Raw genomic sequence first — 16166 nt, 5'->3', positions numbered from 1 at the left:
TGGTTCTTTTTTCCAATTTTAATTACTGTAGTTATTTCAACTTTTTCAAACAATTGTTACTTTAATTGCCTTGCAGCAGGAGAGGTGATCTGTTTTGTTTCTCTCACCTGGGAACTAAAGGCTTCACCTTCACAATGGCTCTTCAGACATAGGGAGGGTGAGAATTCTGAGCCTCTCTTTTTTCATTTTCTTAGGTTTTTTGGATACGTAAAACTTCATCTGATAACACCCTATACAGTGCATGAGCTTTACTTCAGTATACACTCCAAACAGTCACTTTCAAAGCCATTTCCAAAGTCCAGACAGTTATTGGTCCCCTCTCATGGAACATAACTGCGAAGTCCTTTTTTCAAATTTAAGGTCACCGGAACTTCAGAATACCTTTACGGTAAAGTATTTTAAAGAATGACTCTGGGAGTCCTTATTAATAACCTGCAGTTAAATATACAGAGTTCCATAATGCTGGGAAAATAATTCTGTAACATGAAATCTGATAAGAAAACAGCTATGAGAATTTGTAGTGCTTCTGGTCTCCAGTTAGAGCTGAAACAGGATTGGCCTGACTTGACCAGCAGTGAGGTAGATTGCTGGTCTGAAATCTGTTCTGAAACTCTGGATCAAAATATGCGTGAAGATGGAATAGGAGCATTGTGGAGGTGATGCATTGAGTTCTTGGAGAGTAGGCAAAGGAAAAAATATGCCTGTTGCGTTGATTGATCTTGCTGTTGGCCAATATAGAGTGCAATGATCGTAGAGTTTCTCCTCTGAAACAGACCTTGCACCTTAATTTCCTTACTACTATGCAGGAACATAGGGAGAAAAGGCATTGTTGATTAACTGAACTTCCTGGTCACACTTGCCCAAAATTGACTTTTAGCTGCTTCAGAGAGTTTTGGCTGAACTCAAAGGTGACAAAAGATAGCTTCTAGATTTCATGTTGAGATCTGTAGTAGATAACACAAAGTTTGTGTAGTTCAATGGATGCAGCTCATTGGAACCAAAGTTATACAGGTTCTAACATAAAGGATTTTGATTTGAGTTACTAATTACTAATAAAATTAATAATTCATTGATATTAATTAGTTAGCATATTGTTAAATTTGTTTCCCTTGAAGAAAAGCAATTAAACATTTTTCCCCAGAAATACAGTTCTTGTAAACTTCCATCGCACCAATTTAAATGAATGACTTTCTAAACTAGAAAGTTTAATTACTGAGAATTATGCACCATAGCATGTTGCGTGTAACCTTGATAAAAATGCTCATCCAGTTAATCAAGATGCTTGAAGGAAGAAATGAAACTTTTTTCTAGAGTCCTTTTGAAAGGCTTTTTTTCAGTCTATGATTAAAGTCTGCCTATCTCTCTAGATATATTATACCCCAACAACAAGACAAAGGCTTTCAACTTCTGACAGTGTATCTGGTACAGTAAGCTAATTCCTGGTCCTAGGGATTTGTATTTTTACTTGGAAGAATAGAAAGTATCAGTCTTGTCCTCTTTAGTTAAAACATTCAAAACTGAAAAAGAAGAATAATGATTGATAAAGGATAATTTTAAAACTTTGAACTTCAGTTTTCTGTCTGTACAACTCTGCGTGTACTTTCTTTCAAAAATTGCACATTGTGTAACTGTTGTGTACGTTTCTCAACCTGGCCTTTTTGGAGATACTGTAGCATAGAAGGGTCTTCTGATTTTGCCAACCTTAGTTGTCCCCCCAAAAACCAAAAAACCCCAAAACAATAGCTCTTATAATCTCTTGAAACACCATAATAACATTCATTAATCTGAGTTTGCTTTCCATGGTAATATATTTTTTAAACTTGGTATTCAGTATCATTTATTACAATAGCACACATCATGATAACTGCTTCTGTTTGTGTTGAATTTTTTTTTGCCTCTTGAAATCTTTAGTCAAGTGTTTAGATTTCGGATTCATGGCACGTGTTACAACGTGGTTTCTGATTTAAGTTTTTGTGATAGCTAGAGTTCTCACAGAAGACTATCCTCTTCACTGTAAAGCAGGGGCACAGAACTGTATTTTTGAGAGTGAAATGTTGGAAGCTGTTTTGTGTCTGAAATTTCTAGCATGTTTTAGTTCAAGAAGTTGATCGTGGATACCTTCCCAAAAACGCCAAAGATGGACTATTTGGTTAAAAATTAACCAAAGCGAAGACTATGAGAGTTGTGTTGTGAAAAACTGTTTGCCCTAAACTGGATTCCAGCCTTTCCATTTGTTCTGTTACTGGCGTCTTTTTCTGAAGCTGGCCTCTCTGCCTATGGAATCAAAATGTGTTATCTGCAACCAGAGAACCAGTTGGCAAATAGCTTGGAACTGAATTTAAAAATAAAACATTCAAAAGAGGAAAAAAGTCTTGGTTTCGTTACTTTATCTGTTGACTTCGTGTTCAACATCTTACTGTAACTCTGAAGTAGAAGGAATCATATAATAGAAACCTTTTTCCTTCTTCAGGTTCTGTAGAAAAGAAGCAACAGAGAAGATCGATTCGAACCCGCTCAGAGTCTGAGAAATCCACTGAAGTTGTGCCAAAGAAGAAGATCAAAAAGGAGCAGGTTGGCTTCCTCCATGTAGAGAGTTAAAATATATTGTATTCATAAATGTTGTGGCTTATATTGGTGCCTTTTTATTTTTCTCCATTTTTCCCCATCGGGTTTCGTTTTGGACTATCCTTCATGAAATCCCCTTGTCAATACCATTGCTGTGACTCTGCTACTGGCATCTTCACAGTATCAGTCAGGCTATGGATAATGGGAACTCAATGATGCAAGACTCCTAATGAACATGCCATGTTTACTTTGAGATTTCTGTTATGAGCAAAGTGATTTTGTTTCAGTAATTTCTTTGATGGAATTGCCACCAGGTTCCTTCCTCTTGCTCTTGGTTTAGCTGCTGGTTTGTATTGAGGTTTTGTTTTTCAAATGAAATTAGACTGATTAATTTGACCACTTTTGAAAATGGACTCTAAGAATGATTTAACTTAAAGATGAATAATTTGACTTTTATGTTGGCAGACATCAGCAAAACAGATCTTCTGGGATATACATTTTTTTCCTTAAGTAGATCTAACATGTACAGGGCATTCCTTTAATCTGGATGTTCAGACAGACAAATGTTGTTGCTTTAATTAAAAAAATAAATCTGGGAATGAATAGGAAAGTTGAGTGGATGGGCGTGCTTTAACATTAAATACTGAATACACTTTCTTAACAAGTTTGTCAAAGTTGTTGGTTCTTTTCCTTACATGTTCAATTTTCCCTCTTTAAGGGTCTCTCCACTTGAAACCTGAGAATTTTATATAAAAATGTTTCCTAATACAGCTTTTCCCAACAAGCATTTTTAAAAAGGGGCGGTCAGGCTAAATATTTATATGAGAAGGGGAAATCATTGTTTTTATCTGTTTTATTCTAATTTATTCTTTGCCCTTTACACTTTATTTTTTGCACTTCATTCATTTCAGAGGTTGAAGGTAGACCTAATTGCTTTTTTATTTTTCCTGTTTTTCTTTTTATACTATAGCATTTACTTCTGCGTCCAGCAGAAGAATGTTCTAACTTTTAAAAGTTTCTTGCTGAAACTTTAAAGCAACTTAAATGTTGGGCGTAGGATATCTGACGTCCCTTAAACCTCTCGTCATGAGATGTTGCAGCCTCCCTATTTTCAAATGAGTTATTTTATGTTTATAAATGTTCCTTAATTTAACAAAGGTATAAGAACCAACAATATGAACTTCATGGATCCCAGTTAGCTTTGCTTATGCTTATATTATGTAGCTAACTAAGACTATGAACATTAAATTGCTTTTCTCAGGAAAAGTATATGACTAAAACTTAAACACAGATGCACTGTAATGCGCATAACCTTGAATGTATTAAGTTATATTAAAAAAAAAAAAGTACTAACTTCTTACAATTATGCAACAATATTTGTTACCCAAAGTCAAGTTTTCTTGCAACTGATTCCCAAATTAGTCTGCAACCACTTGGTATAAAATTATAACTGGAACGAGTACAATTAATGAGAAAAACAAAATGTTAATGCTACTGTTACAGTGAGTAGTAGAGAAATAAAAGTGATTGTTTAGATTTTATATTTGTATTACGAAATGTATCCTATACAAATCCTTCTATTGTATGTTTTTACCTATTGTACAACAAAATAAAATATTTTTTAAAAAAATTATAGAATAATCCTTAAATATTTACTAAATGTGTTTCTACATGCATATGTAACCACATTGTTTAAAAAACAAACAAACTTGTAATTCTTAACCTTAAAAACAGGACTTTAGGAAACAACTTCCTTCTGTAATTATGATACAGTCACCAAATTCTCACGTTACACGTACATTGGCAGAACAGTTTCTAAACTTATCCTTCTGATATAGGATCAAGAACTTGAAGTGCTTTTGCAAGATCATAAACTTATCTGCTTAAGTTGATACTGACATTGAGTTTCCAGCTGTATAGAGCTCTGCAATGCTCTATACGAAGTCCATATCTCCATCTTTGTGGGCCTTGCAGCACTCTATACAGAGAAAAGGTCTATGTTCCCAGAAGCTCAAGAGTGCATGCTTGGTGGAAGTGCCTTAAAATGGCAATACGTTAAGTGTCTCACTAACCTGAGTGTCATACCTGTTAAGGTAAAACTTGTACTTACACAGGTGTGGGGTTTTACAAAAGCATCAATGTTGGCTGCCAAAATGAACCCCGCTCCTGCCTGCTGGACACGGATAAAGTTTTCCTGTCATCTTCATGCACAAAGGGAGTAATTGGAAAGGACCTTGCTAGTGAACGTATGGCTGCCTTGTCTCCTGGTGTTCAGCATAGGCAGCTAGGATTAAGTCCCGACAGGACCAGAAGGCTCACACTAAGAAGGGGATGACAGACTACATCTGAGTTCAGATATACTAATCACTTAAACTTAAATGTTTTCTTTTTAATACTAGGGAAAAAAGTTCCTCTGTTTTTTAACTATGGATTTTCCTATTCAAACAGGTTGAAATGGTACCACTGACTGCAGTGAAGACAGGATTACAGAAAGGTGAGTTGATTTACTAATAATAAACTTTGTTAAATTTGCTGGCCCTTCATCATATTTTGTTAATGGCTTTCAGTCCGTATGAACTACAGAGGTCTTAATGCTTCCTGATGATCATTATGATAAATATTGATCTTAATTTCTCTTGTGAGGTGGGTTTTTTTGGTGCTTATTTTGTTTTTTTTGCAATGCTAGTTGGGAAAATAGGTGTAAGTTTAGTTCCTCCTTCTGGACTGGTTACTTATTTAAAAAAAAAAAGAAAGAAAGAAAATGATGATGCCTTTGCCTAGCTGTGTGTTAAAGATGAATGATGGAGAGGTAATCTGTTAAGGATTTATACTCTGTTAGAGACAATTTAGTAGTCTCCTCCACTTTGTCAGCATATCCAGAAGTTTCTCAAAAGATCATCCTAAAGTGATTTTCATTTAATTAGCTTTTCATGGAGAATTAAATTATTATCAAAGTTACAAACTGAATGTTAAGGGTAGCAAATAATTACATTTCAGGCAGTCACTCATCTTTAATTTTTCTTTATTTAACAAAAAAAGTTGAGAGCATATTTTAGGACTAATTTCAGTACGTTGTATTAAGGTGCCAGCGAGATTTCAGATTCCTGTAAACCTTTAAAGAAAAGGAGTCGTGCCTCAACTGACGTAGAACTGACTAGCTCAGCTTACAGAGATACATCTGACTCTGACTCAAGAGGACTTAATGATTTACAGGTAAAGGCATATTGTTTCTCACAGAGACTGTAGCATGTTTAACTGATCAGTGGTATAATAGACTCTTCATTTTCATATTGCTAAATCTGTGAGATATATTTCCTACAAATCTCATGTCTTTTATTGTCTAAAAAATAAAGCATCATCTTTTTATTTTTCATCCCCCCTATACTGGTATAAAAAAGATACCATCTTCCTTTACAAATTTTGCTACTCCTTTGCCTAGCAAAACATATCAGTTTAGATCACTGACTTGTTTTGCTCTTTGGAGAGTTGTTAGATTGGGAATTGGGGGATGCTGCTCTATCTTGGTGTAAAACAGAGAGGTGGCTGGAAAGAGTAAAATGAACATCTTTATTTTCTTGGCTTGTGCAAGTAAAAGATGTGTTCAGAAGGCAGCATTTCTTCTATCATTGTAGTGAAGTTCAGTAATTTTCAAGGAACTTTGGCTTTCTTAACATACTGACTGATCTTTTAGTCAGTCATGACTTAAATATTTTATTTCACAGTGTGACTGTCCTTTGAAAGTATCTTGGTTTAGAGTGCCTTGGATTTTTTCGTTTTTGTAGGGTAGTTTTGGAAAACGTTCAGACAGCCCATCAGCTACTGCCGATGCGGATGCTTCCGATGTGCAGTCAGTAGACTCTAGTTTATCCAGGAGAGGAACTGGAACAAATAAAAAAGACACTGTTTGTCAGGTAAGCAGCAGTCCTGTAAAGAAATGTACACTAAAGATGAATTGTCTATTTCTGACAGTAATCTGGTTTGATATTCTTTTTTCAAATTATACCACTTTATTTTAACCATGTCTCATAATTTGACATCTTAGATGGAAATATCAAGGCTTTTATTTATTTTTTTTCTTTTTTATGCACTAGAGATGATTCCTAAGCCCTTCAACATGCCAGAAAGTTCAGATATGTTGTCTAATCTCTACTGGCTAACATACGTAGAAAAACTAAATGCCATTTTCTGCTCCATGTGAAGATTTGAGGTAGTCTTTCAGAATAGGACAGTGAGAGTTTTTTAGTAGTTTGGAGAGGAAAACACTGGAATTTTCTGATCAGTTTCCTGATTGATAGTAAGGAAAAGCTGCTCTTGCTCTTTAGAATTGTAAGAAAAGTAGGAGTCCGGATGGATCCTGTAGTAACTCTATCTCTATCCATTAAAGGATGGACTCTCACTGTTAAGGGGAAAAGATCCGATAACTGTTGTGACTGTCTCCATCCCACAGATATTGTCAGGTTGCCCTGGGACATAGGCCGATTCTCCTGCCTTATCATAGCTCTGAAAAGATTTCAGCCAGTTTGGGGAGGTGGTGGTTGTTTTTGCTTGTTTTTTTTGTTTTGTTTTGTTTGGTTTAACATCTGGTAGTCATTTACGTTTAAGTATGTCAGATACCCTTTATTCTCTGACTAGCTGTCTGCTTGTTTAAGATCTGCGAAAGTTCCGGTGAGTCTCTGGTGTCCTGCGAAGGCGAGTGTTGCGGTGTCTTTCATATGGAGTGTCTAGGCCTGAAGTCAATACCTGATGAGAAGTTCGTCTGCATGGAGTGTAAAAATGGTAAATGTGTTCCCATGTCTGAAAAACGGGGAAGGATTTACTGCTCTTCTGAGGAGCCATATTCTGGTCAGAACAAATTGAGATAGTAAGATTATAGCTTTTGGGTGTGGGTTTGGTTTTTTTTTTTATTCTCTGAGGCCAAATTGTCATTTCCTACATGACAAGCACCTGGTAAGAGAACAAGTAATACATTGTTCAGGGTATAATCAGAATAAGGGACTTTTTTGTTAACACCAATTATATAGTTACTGTGGACTGTAGTAACTGACTTTCCTGTTTTAAGGAAAGGAGCCTGTGTTGCTTGAACCAATGTGGCTCTATTCGCTTCAGAATTTTTTTTTGCGAGATCTGAATCTCAAAAAATTTGACATTTACAATTGGTCATCTTTATTGCTCTTCTTACAAGGAGAACATACATGCTTTTCATGCAAACTTCCTGGCAAAGACGTGAAGCGTTGTTCTGTCAATACATGCGGTAAATTTTATCATGAGGCCTGTGTTCGCAAGTTTGCCACCGCTCTCTTCGAGTCGCGAGGATTCCGTTGCCCGCAGCATTGCTGTACTGCCTGCTCAGTGGATAAGGATATTCATAAAGCGAGTAAAGGTGAGAGCACAGCTGGATTTGAACAGTAGAAGGAAACTAAAATGCATCCTCACAATAGCAAAGAATATAATTTTATCCTCTGTAATGCAGCATGTAGGAAGGAACAAAGGGTCATTCTTAATGATGTCATTAACGTAAATCTAAAAAACCAGGGAAAACAGCTAGCAGCTTGAAACCTCTTTCTAAGTGTACCTGGATCTGTAACATTTAGTCATCTTTTAGTTGCTGAATACCTGGGTTTGATGTAAGCTAAGGGTTAGTTGTACAAGGTTGAGGAATCTTTGAAAAAAGATAATTGGTAGTGGCCTGTAGAACAGTTATTTTTCAGAGGGAAAGAATCCTTTTAGAAGCAAACCAAAATGTTTAAACACAACAAGCAGACTCTACAATGGTTAAAACCATAGTGGGTTTTTTTGTTTTGTTTTCAACACAGCTTTAAAGTGAAAGTTAACTCTAAACTTCTGTGATCTTTTTTTTAAGATGTAAATGTCTCTCTTTAATCTGGTGCTCTGATTGGAATAAAAATCAATCTTGCATCTGTCTGTGTGGTGTCTTCTACCATATCCTGATTCCAGGGTGACATGGTGCATTTTTCTGCATTTATATTAAACAGGTCGCATGGTGAGATGTTTCAGATGTCCCATTGCCTATCACTCAGGAGATGGCTGTATTGCTGCAGGAAGCTTGTTTGTGTCATCCCACATTCTCATCTGTAGTAACCATTCCAAAAGGAATCACTCCTCATCAGCTGTAAATGTAGGCTTTTGTTTCGTTTGTGCAAGAGGTGAGCACATTTGGTTTTTTTTCCCCGTCTGTTTTATGGTCACTTGTACAGTTTAGTGATTAAAAATGATCTATTTCATAAAAATACCTTTTGGGGCTCTTACTTGGATTTTAGTGCTTCCTCTGATTTTTTTTCGGTATAGTAAACTGTTCTTGTTAGACTTCCACTTGCTATTTTGGCCCTTAATAATCAGTGTTCAGAAACAACTATAGGTGCTGAGAAGGCATACTTGTGTTGCCAGTGGGAAAAAGTGGATGCTCAGAGCCTTGTGTTACTTATTCACTGTCTGTTACGTGGAATGGGATTCCTTCACCACTTACAAACTTAAAACTATCTAAATTTTTAAGTCCAAAAGGTAGGATTTACTCATGAGCTAGAAGAATTCATTTTAATTTATAACTACCATCACATTTGAGAACTTTGAAAGAAAAACACTTACAATACCATGTAAACAAGTTTTATGCTGAGTTTTTCCATATGCTAAAATCCCCCCCTTTATGGCTCTTCAGTCATTTGACTTCTGCCAGATAACAGGTTGAAAAGTTTTGGGGCATCAGTTGTTTTATTCACACTTTTTTTTTTTCTCTCAGATGAATCAAAGAAGTGTCATGATTAGGTTTTTGAGTAGTAATATTTATATTACACAGTATGTCAAATACTTTATATTGGATATATTCTTTTCAACAGCTTTGGAAAGTCACTAGTAAGGAGTGGAAATATATGATGAATCCTGAGTCTACTTGTGTTCATTCAGTTGGAGGTTTAGTGTCAGAAAGATTGCCTTGAATTTTCAAGAGCAGATTAATAATTTAAAATCTTTGAGAAGGAAGGGAAAGATGTGTGCCAGAACCATTTCCTTTCCACCTCTCTCCTTTCTTCCTCCCATTCTTCATTTCCAAGTAGTCCAGGAGCCCATCACAGAGGATCAAGTTTTAATAAAGGTCTATCCTCATTAAAAACGTAACAGTTTTTTCCAGAGAAATGGCATCTGGAAGCTCAGAGGGAAACAGTAAGTTTTAGAATGAGCCTTAGAAAAGTTCCTCAGAATGTGTAAATAGGTGTTTACAACATGGCACAGTGTTTGTCCTTTTGTGGACTCATTTGAATACTTTGGGACCATCCCAAAACAGAATATATGTGAAATGAGTCCCACAGCATTACATAAATGTGCACATATGCAAATTTATGACATTGCATGTGTCTTTATGCTCTTTTATTGCAGGGTTCTAGGTAGCCTTACATATATCTTGTGTTTAATTTTGGTTGGCAGCATTACTGCATGTACAAATGCACAGTTTGAACAGCAAAATGCTGTTCACAATAATTGCTGTGTCTTTGAAATAGAGCTAGCCAAAACTTTGACTTAACATTCTGTTAGCATATAGATGCTTTCAGGCATTCTGTATCAAATACTAATGCTATCTGAGGAAAAACAAATGTCTCTCCTTCAACGTTAGTAGTTTAACTAATAGTTATGTCCAAATGCCAGGATGGGGAAAGAAGGTGTTTGTTGTCTTGAGCTAGAGTGGAATTATTAAAAACAATTTCTATGGTAGGTAGAAAAGTTCCATATTTCCAATGGGCTGGTTTTATGTTTTTATCTCAGTTTTCTGTGGTTAGTCTGACATCAAGGTCAGATGTGGGTGTATGACAGACCAGTTTCTGTGGATCTTCCCTGATTTGAATGTCAGATTACAAATTTCTCTTTACAAGGTCCAACAGTTGCTTTAGTCTGTCTCTGTAAATATTAATGCGAAGAATTCTGTATCGTAGGATGATGTCTTGTTCTGCTTGTACATGAGGTAGGTGATGGAATCTTAGCTGTTAGAGAACTGTGCTGATGCAAAAAACTGGAACATCATTAATCTCAATTATGAAAGCTGCATTTGTACTAAAATATGAATGAAAAGCAATGACAGGCTTCTAGAATTTGGTTTCTCATTTTATTTGCTGCCAATTTAAAAACACAGTTGTAAGCTATAGTACTAAACTGTTTTGCATGATACAAAACAGTTAAGTAAGTTTCCCTGAAGCTGTGCTGTTAACCCTGTGACCAGCTACCAAAGATGTCTGAAGCTGACTTTTAAGATCCGAGTATCCTGATGCGTTTTTGTTCATAGAAGAACTTTATAACTTTAGGTTATAAATCTGCAGTACTTTGTTATGGGTGCTTATGAAGGTGAATCTCTTGAACTTTTTTGTCCAAGTTTTGACTGCCTACTCTGTACCCAAAGGCATAAAATAGAGGCCTCCTACTTCTGTTGGGCAGGACCTATTTAAGAACTTTCTGAAAAAGTATATCTGCTCTTTGGCATCCATTTTATTATATGGCACAGAAATCAGAATTTAGGAGTAGGATTCCAAAACTGAATTAAATTATCTGGTTACATAGTAAGGGAATCTTATGCTTGCAGAAGATGCAGACCTGAATTTATTTTTAAAAAACAAATGAATTGCAGAAGAAAATGTTCTCTTTTTTTGACATTGTTTTAGTAATTCTGTTTAAATCTAACTTCCTCAAACTGGAAACTGAACTTTACAGAAGTCTGTATTTTCTCCTGGCAATATAAGTAGTCTTTGAACCCAAGCAGATGGAATTTCCAGTCCTGTATAATTCACTGAGTCTTAGTTCAGAGAACTTTCAGAGTTACAAACCGCTAGCACTGACTGAATCCCATGTATTTTATAGCAACTATGTACTTGTTCTTCTAGAAAATTTTTGGGGGGTTTGTTTCTGCTAGTCATAGCTGGAATCAGGAGCCAGTGTGCTTCACCGAAGAAAGCTTGTGAGGTTTACATTTAGCAAACTCCTGCAGGATGGGTTGACCTGAGTCCTCTCTAGTCATATGTGGTCAGCATGAGGGAAATAAGGTGAGGACAGCATCTGTGGCAGGAGCACTGAGAATACCTGCTCAGAAAGAAATGGGTAACTTAATATTTTAGAAATACTTGGGCATCTGTATGTGAGAAAGGTTGTTTGATAAGTTTTAGTTGATGTTAGAAGGAGAAACTCCATAATGTTTCGGATCTAAATACAAAGTGAGGAAATGCAGATATCAGAATACCTGTAGAATAGTTAAAACTTGCTTATCATCAGATACTTGAAATACAGTATACTTTAAGACTTTGAATTCACATCCTGAAATATCCTTTGCTGAGCCCTTTCTGTTTCACATAATTGTATAAGTATAGGTCATACCTGTAAGTTGATTCCTGTTTTATGAACCCCTTTGAGGACAGGCTTTTCAGGTAGCCAAACACCCTTCTCCTATACCAATTTTCTGGGCACCCCAGTTCAAAAGCTTCTCTATAGCATTCAGCTCTGTCTCACAAGGGAAAGAATTTGTGGCTATTTTGGTAGCTCATCTTTCCTGCTTCTTGGGACTCAACTGCTATGCTGTTCCTTTGAATTACTGACCATACACTTCTGAGCTATAGCTATGGCTCTCTGGCTTTAGGCTGCCTGACTCTTTGGAACAATGTGGAAAGTGTGCTATGATCCAGCAAACTCCTTTTTGTGGAGAAAGACAAGAAAAAGCACACATGCATCATTTGAAGTGAAAGCAGATGGGAAAACAGAATGGGATGTGCTTGACTGCTGCAAAGTGTTTAATTTGATAGTTGTGGAATTGCAGAGTTGGTGGAGCTTTACTTAAATGGGAGAGGGTGGACTTTTCATCCATTCTTTTGCCTGTGGTGCCTTGCAGAATTGACACCTCCCTCCCCCTTGGTTGGTTTTTTTTTTCCCCCCTCAATGCAGTAATAAAGGCAAAACACATACTTTAGGTAAAATCTTAGAGATCAGATTTGTAGCAACCGGGATGGTGAGTTTTTTCAGCTATGTGAGGCCTTGTATACGTCTTTGTTTTTTCACTTTGTAGCCCTAACTAACAGTATTACCTTTGATGCAGTGACCATTATAACTCAACTCTTAAAATTGGCTTACTTTTTTCATTTGGGAGGGAGGGTGGTTCACACAGCATTAAAATCAAATGCCTTTTTTGTGCTTTTCTATAAATGTACAGATTAAAGCTAAAAGCACAATTGAAATTCCACTTAGAAATGGCTTATTCATTGTAGGTTTTTCCAGATAGAGCTGAATTTAGTCTCTCCGACACATATCCTCTTTGTTAGTAAAGAAACCTTTTCTGTCAGACTTTTCTTTTTCTTCATTTTATCTTTTTTCATTCACCCTTATATATATATGCATTATAGGTGTTCATTTGATTTATTTTATTTTCTCCTTTATGGAATCATGGGTAGTTTCATTGCAACTCATCTCTTTCTGTTTGTTTCGTATAGGGCTGGTAGTGCAGGATCATTCAGACCCCATGTTCAGTTCATATGCCTATAAGTCCCACTACCTACTGAATGAATCAAATCGTGCTGAGTTGATGAAATTACCTATGATTCCTCCTCCTTCGTCAGCTTCCAAAAAGAAATGTGAGAAAGGTAACCAAAATAGTTTCCTTCTCTTTAATTTACTTTCGCTTTTTCTATTATTTCTTTCTCTTTAAATCAAACAAGAAATGTCTGCTTGTCAAGCACCACTTGTTGCTTTTAGTAAACTTCACTCATTGATTATTGTGAACGTGTGTTCATGTTGTTGGCAATTTTTTTTTATTATAAAAGGGCTTAAAATAATTACTGTCACTAAATTCTCCTTGCCAGAGGTTAAATCGTTTTGTAGCTGACCTGGGTTATTCTAACTTTAGAGAAGCTATTTGCAGAACAATACAAAGAGGAGCCAACTAGAGCTTAATATTGTTGCAGTTCAGTGCTTACCTGGATGATGTAAAAACCAACAGCTTCTTAAATTGATTTTACGGAAGGAAGAAGAGGGGATGTTCTGTTTCAAATCTTTTAGGTAGCTTATGCAAACCCTGAGAGAATAAAGGATTTTTCAGGTTGAACAGTGATTGGTATTCTCGCCATTCCAGAGGGAATCCAAAGATGTACGAAGGCAGTAAGGTTTTGCCTGTGTATGTGTCTATTACAGTCATTGGGCCTCGTGTTCCACTTGGATTAGTTTGGGACAGCTGGTGCTCCTTTCTCTCATGTGACTGACGACTAATTTCTTGAAGCAATGCTTCATATACGAGTGACAGGAGATGCTGTGTCTCAAGCAGACAGGGTCGCTGTCCTGTGAAGAAAAGTGTCCAGCTCTAGGACAGAACAGGGTTTTTCCAGGAGAAGTAGATAATTTTACGCTGGTGCAGGTAATGCTGTAGCATCTCAAAATACCTTATGGAGAGAGACTCCATTGTCTGTAAAAAACATTCAGAGGTAATACTCTCTTCCCCACAGAAATTTGATTCCCCAGGAGTGTTCGGAAATGGTGCCCAATTAACCATCCTAAAGTTAGGTTATTTTGAATGCTGCTAGACTGATGGTTTTCAGTAGTTTCTCTAATTCCTGAAAACAAAAATTATTTTGAGCCCTCTGCTTAGCTTGAACAATATCTTACTAATGCATCCTGAGAGCAAAGTTTCTTTTTTTTTTTCCTTTTTCTCTTGCTTAGCACTGAAAATTGTGTTTGATTTTTTTTTTCTTTTTTTTTTTTGGTTTTGCATCTCTTGGCATTTTACCGTGTTAGATATTGTTTCAATAATTCATGCTGGGTCTGTATTTCCTCTGAAATAACATTTGCAAAAATTATTTTAAAAGTTAAAACTTTATTGTGGGTTTTGGGAGCTCTGGAAAGTCCGAATGGTTGGATTTTATTATGTTTTTTAGCAGAGGAAATACAGTATTGGTTGTGTCACTGATTTGTTTAAGGAATGCTTATTGCAATATACAACAATCAATTAATGCAATGACATTTTTGAAAGTCTATAGGTGGACAAAATTTTCTGATAAATGTTTGAAAGTTACCATTCACACTTCTTTTGATAGTGTGGTCAAAAATCACATAAAATACTCTCAAATCTCTCCCAGTTTTTCAGTCTGGGACCCCAAAACTTCTTAAATTTATATATATATATATATATATATATATATATACACACACACACACAGATATATACACACATGCACATATATAAATATATGTGTATATATAGATATATACATTAACAAGTACTAGTTTATGGGCTGCTTTGTTTGTTCAGGATGGCTTGGAGATGTGCTGTGGCTCTCCACAATCGCTGCATCTGCCAGAACATAAGCCAGCCAAAAGAGCTTTTGTCCAAATGAGTATAAAGTTTAAGAAGTAATCGTAACCACACTGTGATCAGATTTCCTTTGTGTAAAAAGGGAGCTTTGGGCACGGGGAGAGCTCTTGTGTGGTGTCTCATTCTGCATTATGTAAGTGAGTTTACAGTGCTCATACAGGTAAACTTTTCAAAGAATAGACAGACATCATTACGATTCTTTTTTTATGTTGTAACATTGTTGGTACAGAAAAGCATTGATCAACCTATAGGCTGTGGGTTTTTTTCATGCACACTAACTGATTGCTAAGGGATTCAGTCATGACAATGTTGATTTAAAAAATGTTCCCTAAAATTCTGTTATTTATCATTTATTGTTGGCTATCACCAAACCACACAAAAGCTAACACTGCCGCTTTCATATGCAGTGCCTCCTTTGGGAATGTTGCTTCTAGTGCCAATGTACCTCATGTTTAAAAAAACTCATTTGCTCTTTTGTATTCACCTTTGATGCAGTCAAGAGTCACAACTTAAACATTAGATAAGTGCCCTGCACAGTCTTTTTTTAATGCAGCATTGTAAGTTTGACTTGATCCCTTTCTTTTGCCATTTGTTCGCTGTGAGGCAGATCAAAGCATAGAATGTATAACTTAATATCAATTGCTATGCACAGGGGAAAGCAAATCCTTACTTCTATAAACCAAGCAGGATTTCTTTGTTTAAAGGTGGAAAACTATTGTGCTGTGAATCCTGCCCAGCTTCCTTTCACCCTGAGTGTCTCAACATTGAAATGCCTGAAGGATGCTGGAATTGCAATGACTGTAAAGCTGGCAAGAAACTACATTACAAGCAGATTGTTTGGGTCAAGCTTGGAAATTACAGGCAAGTTCACTATCTTTGTTGATGCTTTCGACAGTTTTAAAGTACTGTATAGAATTACATGAAAATAACTCAAAGCAGCTCAGTCCTAGTTAACAAGAACTGAAAATACACTAATTTGCTAACGTGGTGTCAGACACTGATGTCACCTTTTAAATTAAATTCTTCTGCTTTTTCCAGGCATTGCTGGATACTTGAATGCACTTACAATGGCTCTGTAGAGTGCGATAGTGATACGGAAAATCAGGGACTGCCTTATAGAATCGAGATGCCCTAGCTTGTGTTTGCTGTTAGTCACTTGCAGGAATGCAAGCATTTGTAGGTGGTCTTAGAAATTCAGTCTTGTGCCATGTGTGCTTTTATAAGACTTTTCCAAAAATTGGAATTAGAACTTTGAGAATGAAGT

General features: G+C 36.2%; 1 protein-coding gene across 9 annotated transcripts in view; it reads left to right on the top strand.

Annotated features, from left to right (window-relative positions):
- NSD3 (nuclear receptor binding SET domain protein 3) overlaps positions 1-16166 on the top strand; it is a 53407-nt gene that overhangs the window by 21449 nt on the left and 15792 nt on the right. For 8 of the 9 annotated variants that reach the window (XR_010886533.1, XR_010886534.1, XR_010886535.1 and 5 more), the window contains exons 8-16: positions 2471-2571; positions 5014-5059; positions 5648-5778; positions 6348-6476; positions 7215-7341; positions 7748-7945; positions 8559-8729; positions 13032-13181; positions 15607-15763. Coding sequence is in view for 6 of the 9 variants with exons in the window: in XM_067312373.1 (XP_067168474.1) it covers positions 2471-2571; positions 5014-5059; positions 5648-5778; positions 6348-6476; positions 7215-7341; positions 7748-7945; positions 8559-8729; positions 13032-13181; positions 15607-15763 (1210 nt within the window). In the remaining 3 variants the exon portion in view is untranslated. The remainder of the gene's footprint in view (positions 1-2470; positions 2572-5013; positions 5060-5647; positions 5779-6347; positions 6477-7214; positions 7342-7747; positions 7946-8558; positions 8730-13031; positions 13182-15606; positions 15764-16166) is intronic. The other variant, XM_067312375.1, reaches the window with a different exon arrangement.

The sequence above is a fragment of the Apteryx mantelli genome, chromosome 29 (assembly GCF_036417845.1).
Source record: "Apteryx mantelli isolate bAptMan1 chromosome 29, bAptMan1.hap1, whole genome shotgun sequence".
Taxonomy (NCBI): domain Eukaryota; kingdom Metazoa; phylum Chordata; class Aves; order Apterygiformes; family Apterygidae; genus Apteryx; species Apteryx mantelli.
The sequence above is the reverse complement of the archived record's forward strand: the minus strand, read 5'-3'. Positions and strand labels throughout refer to the sequence as shown.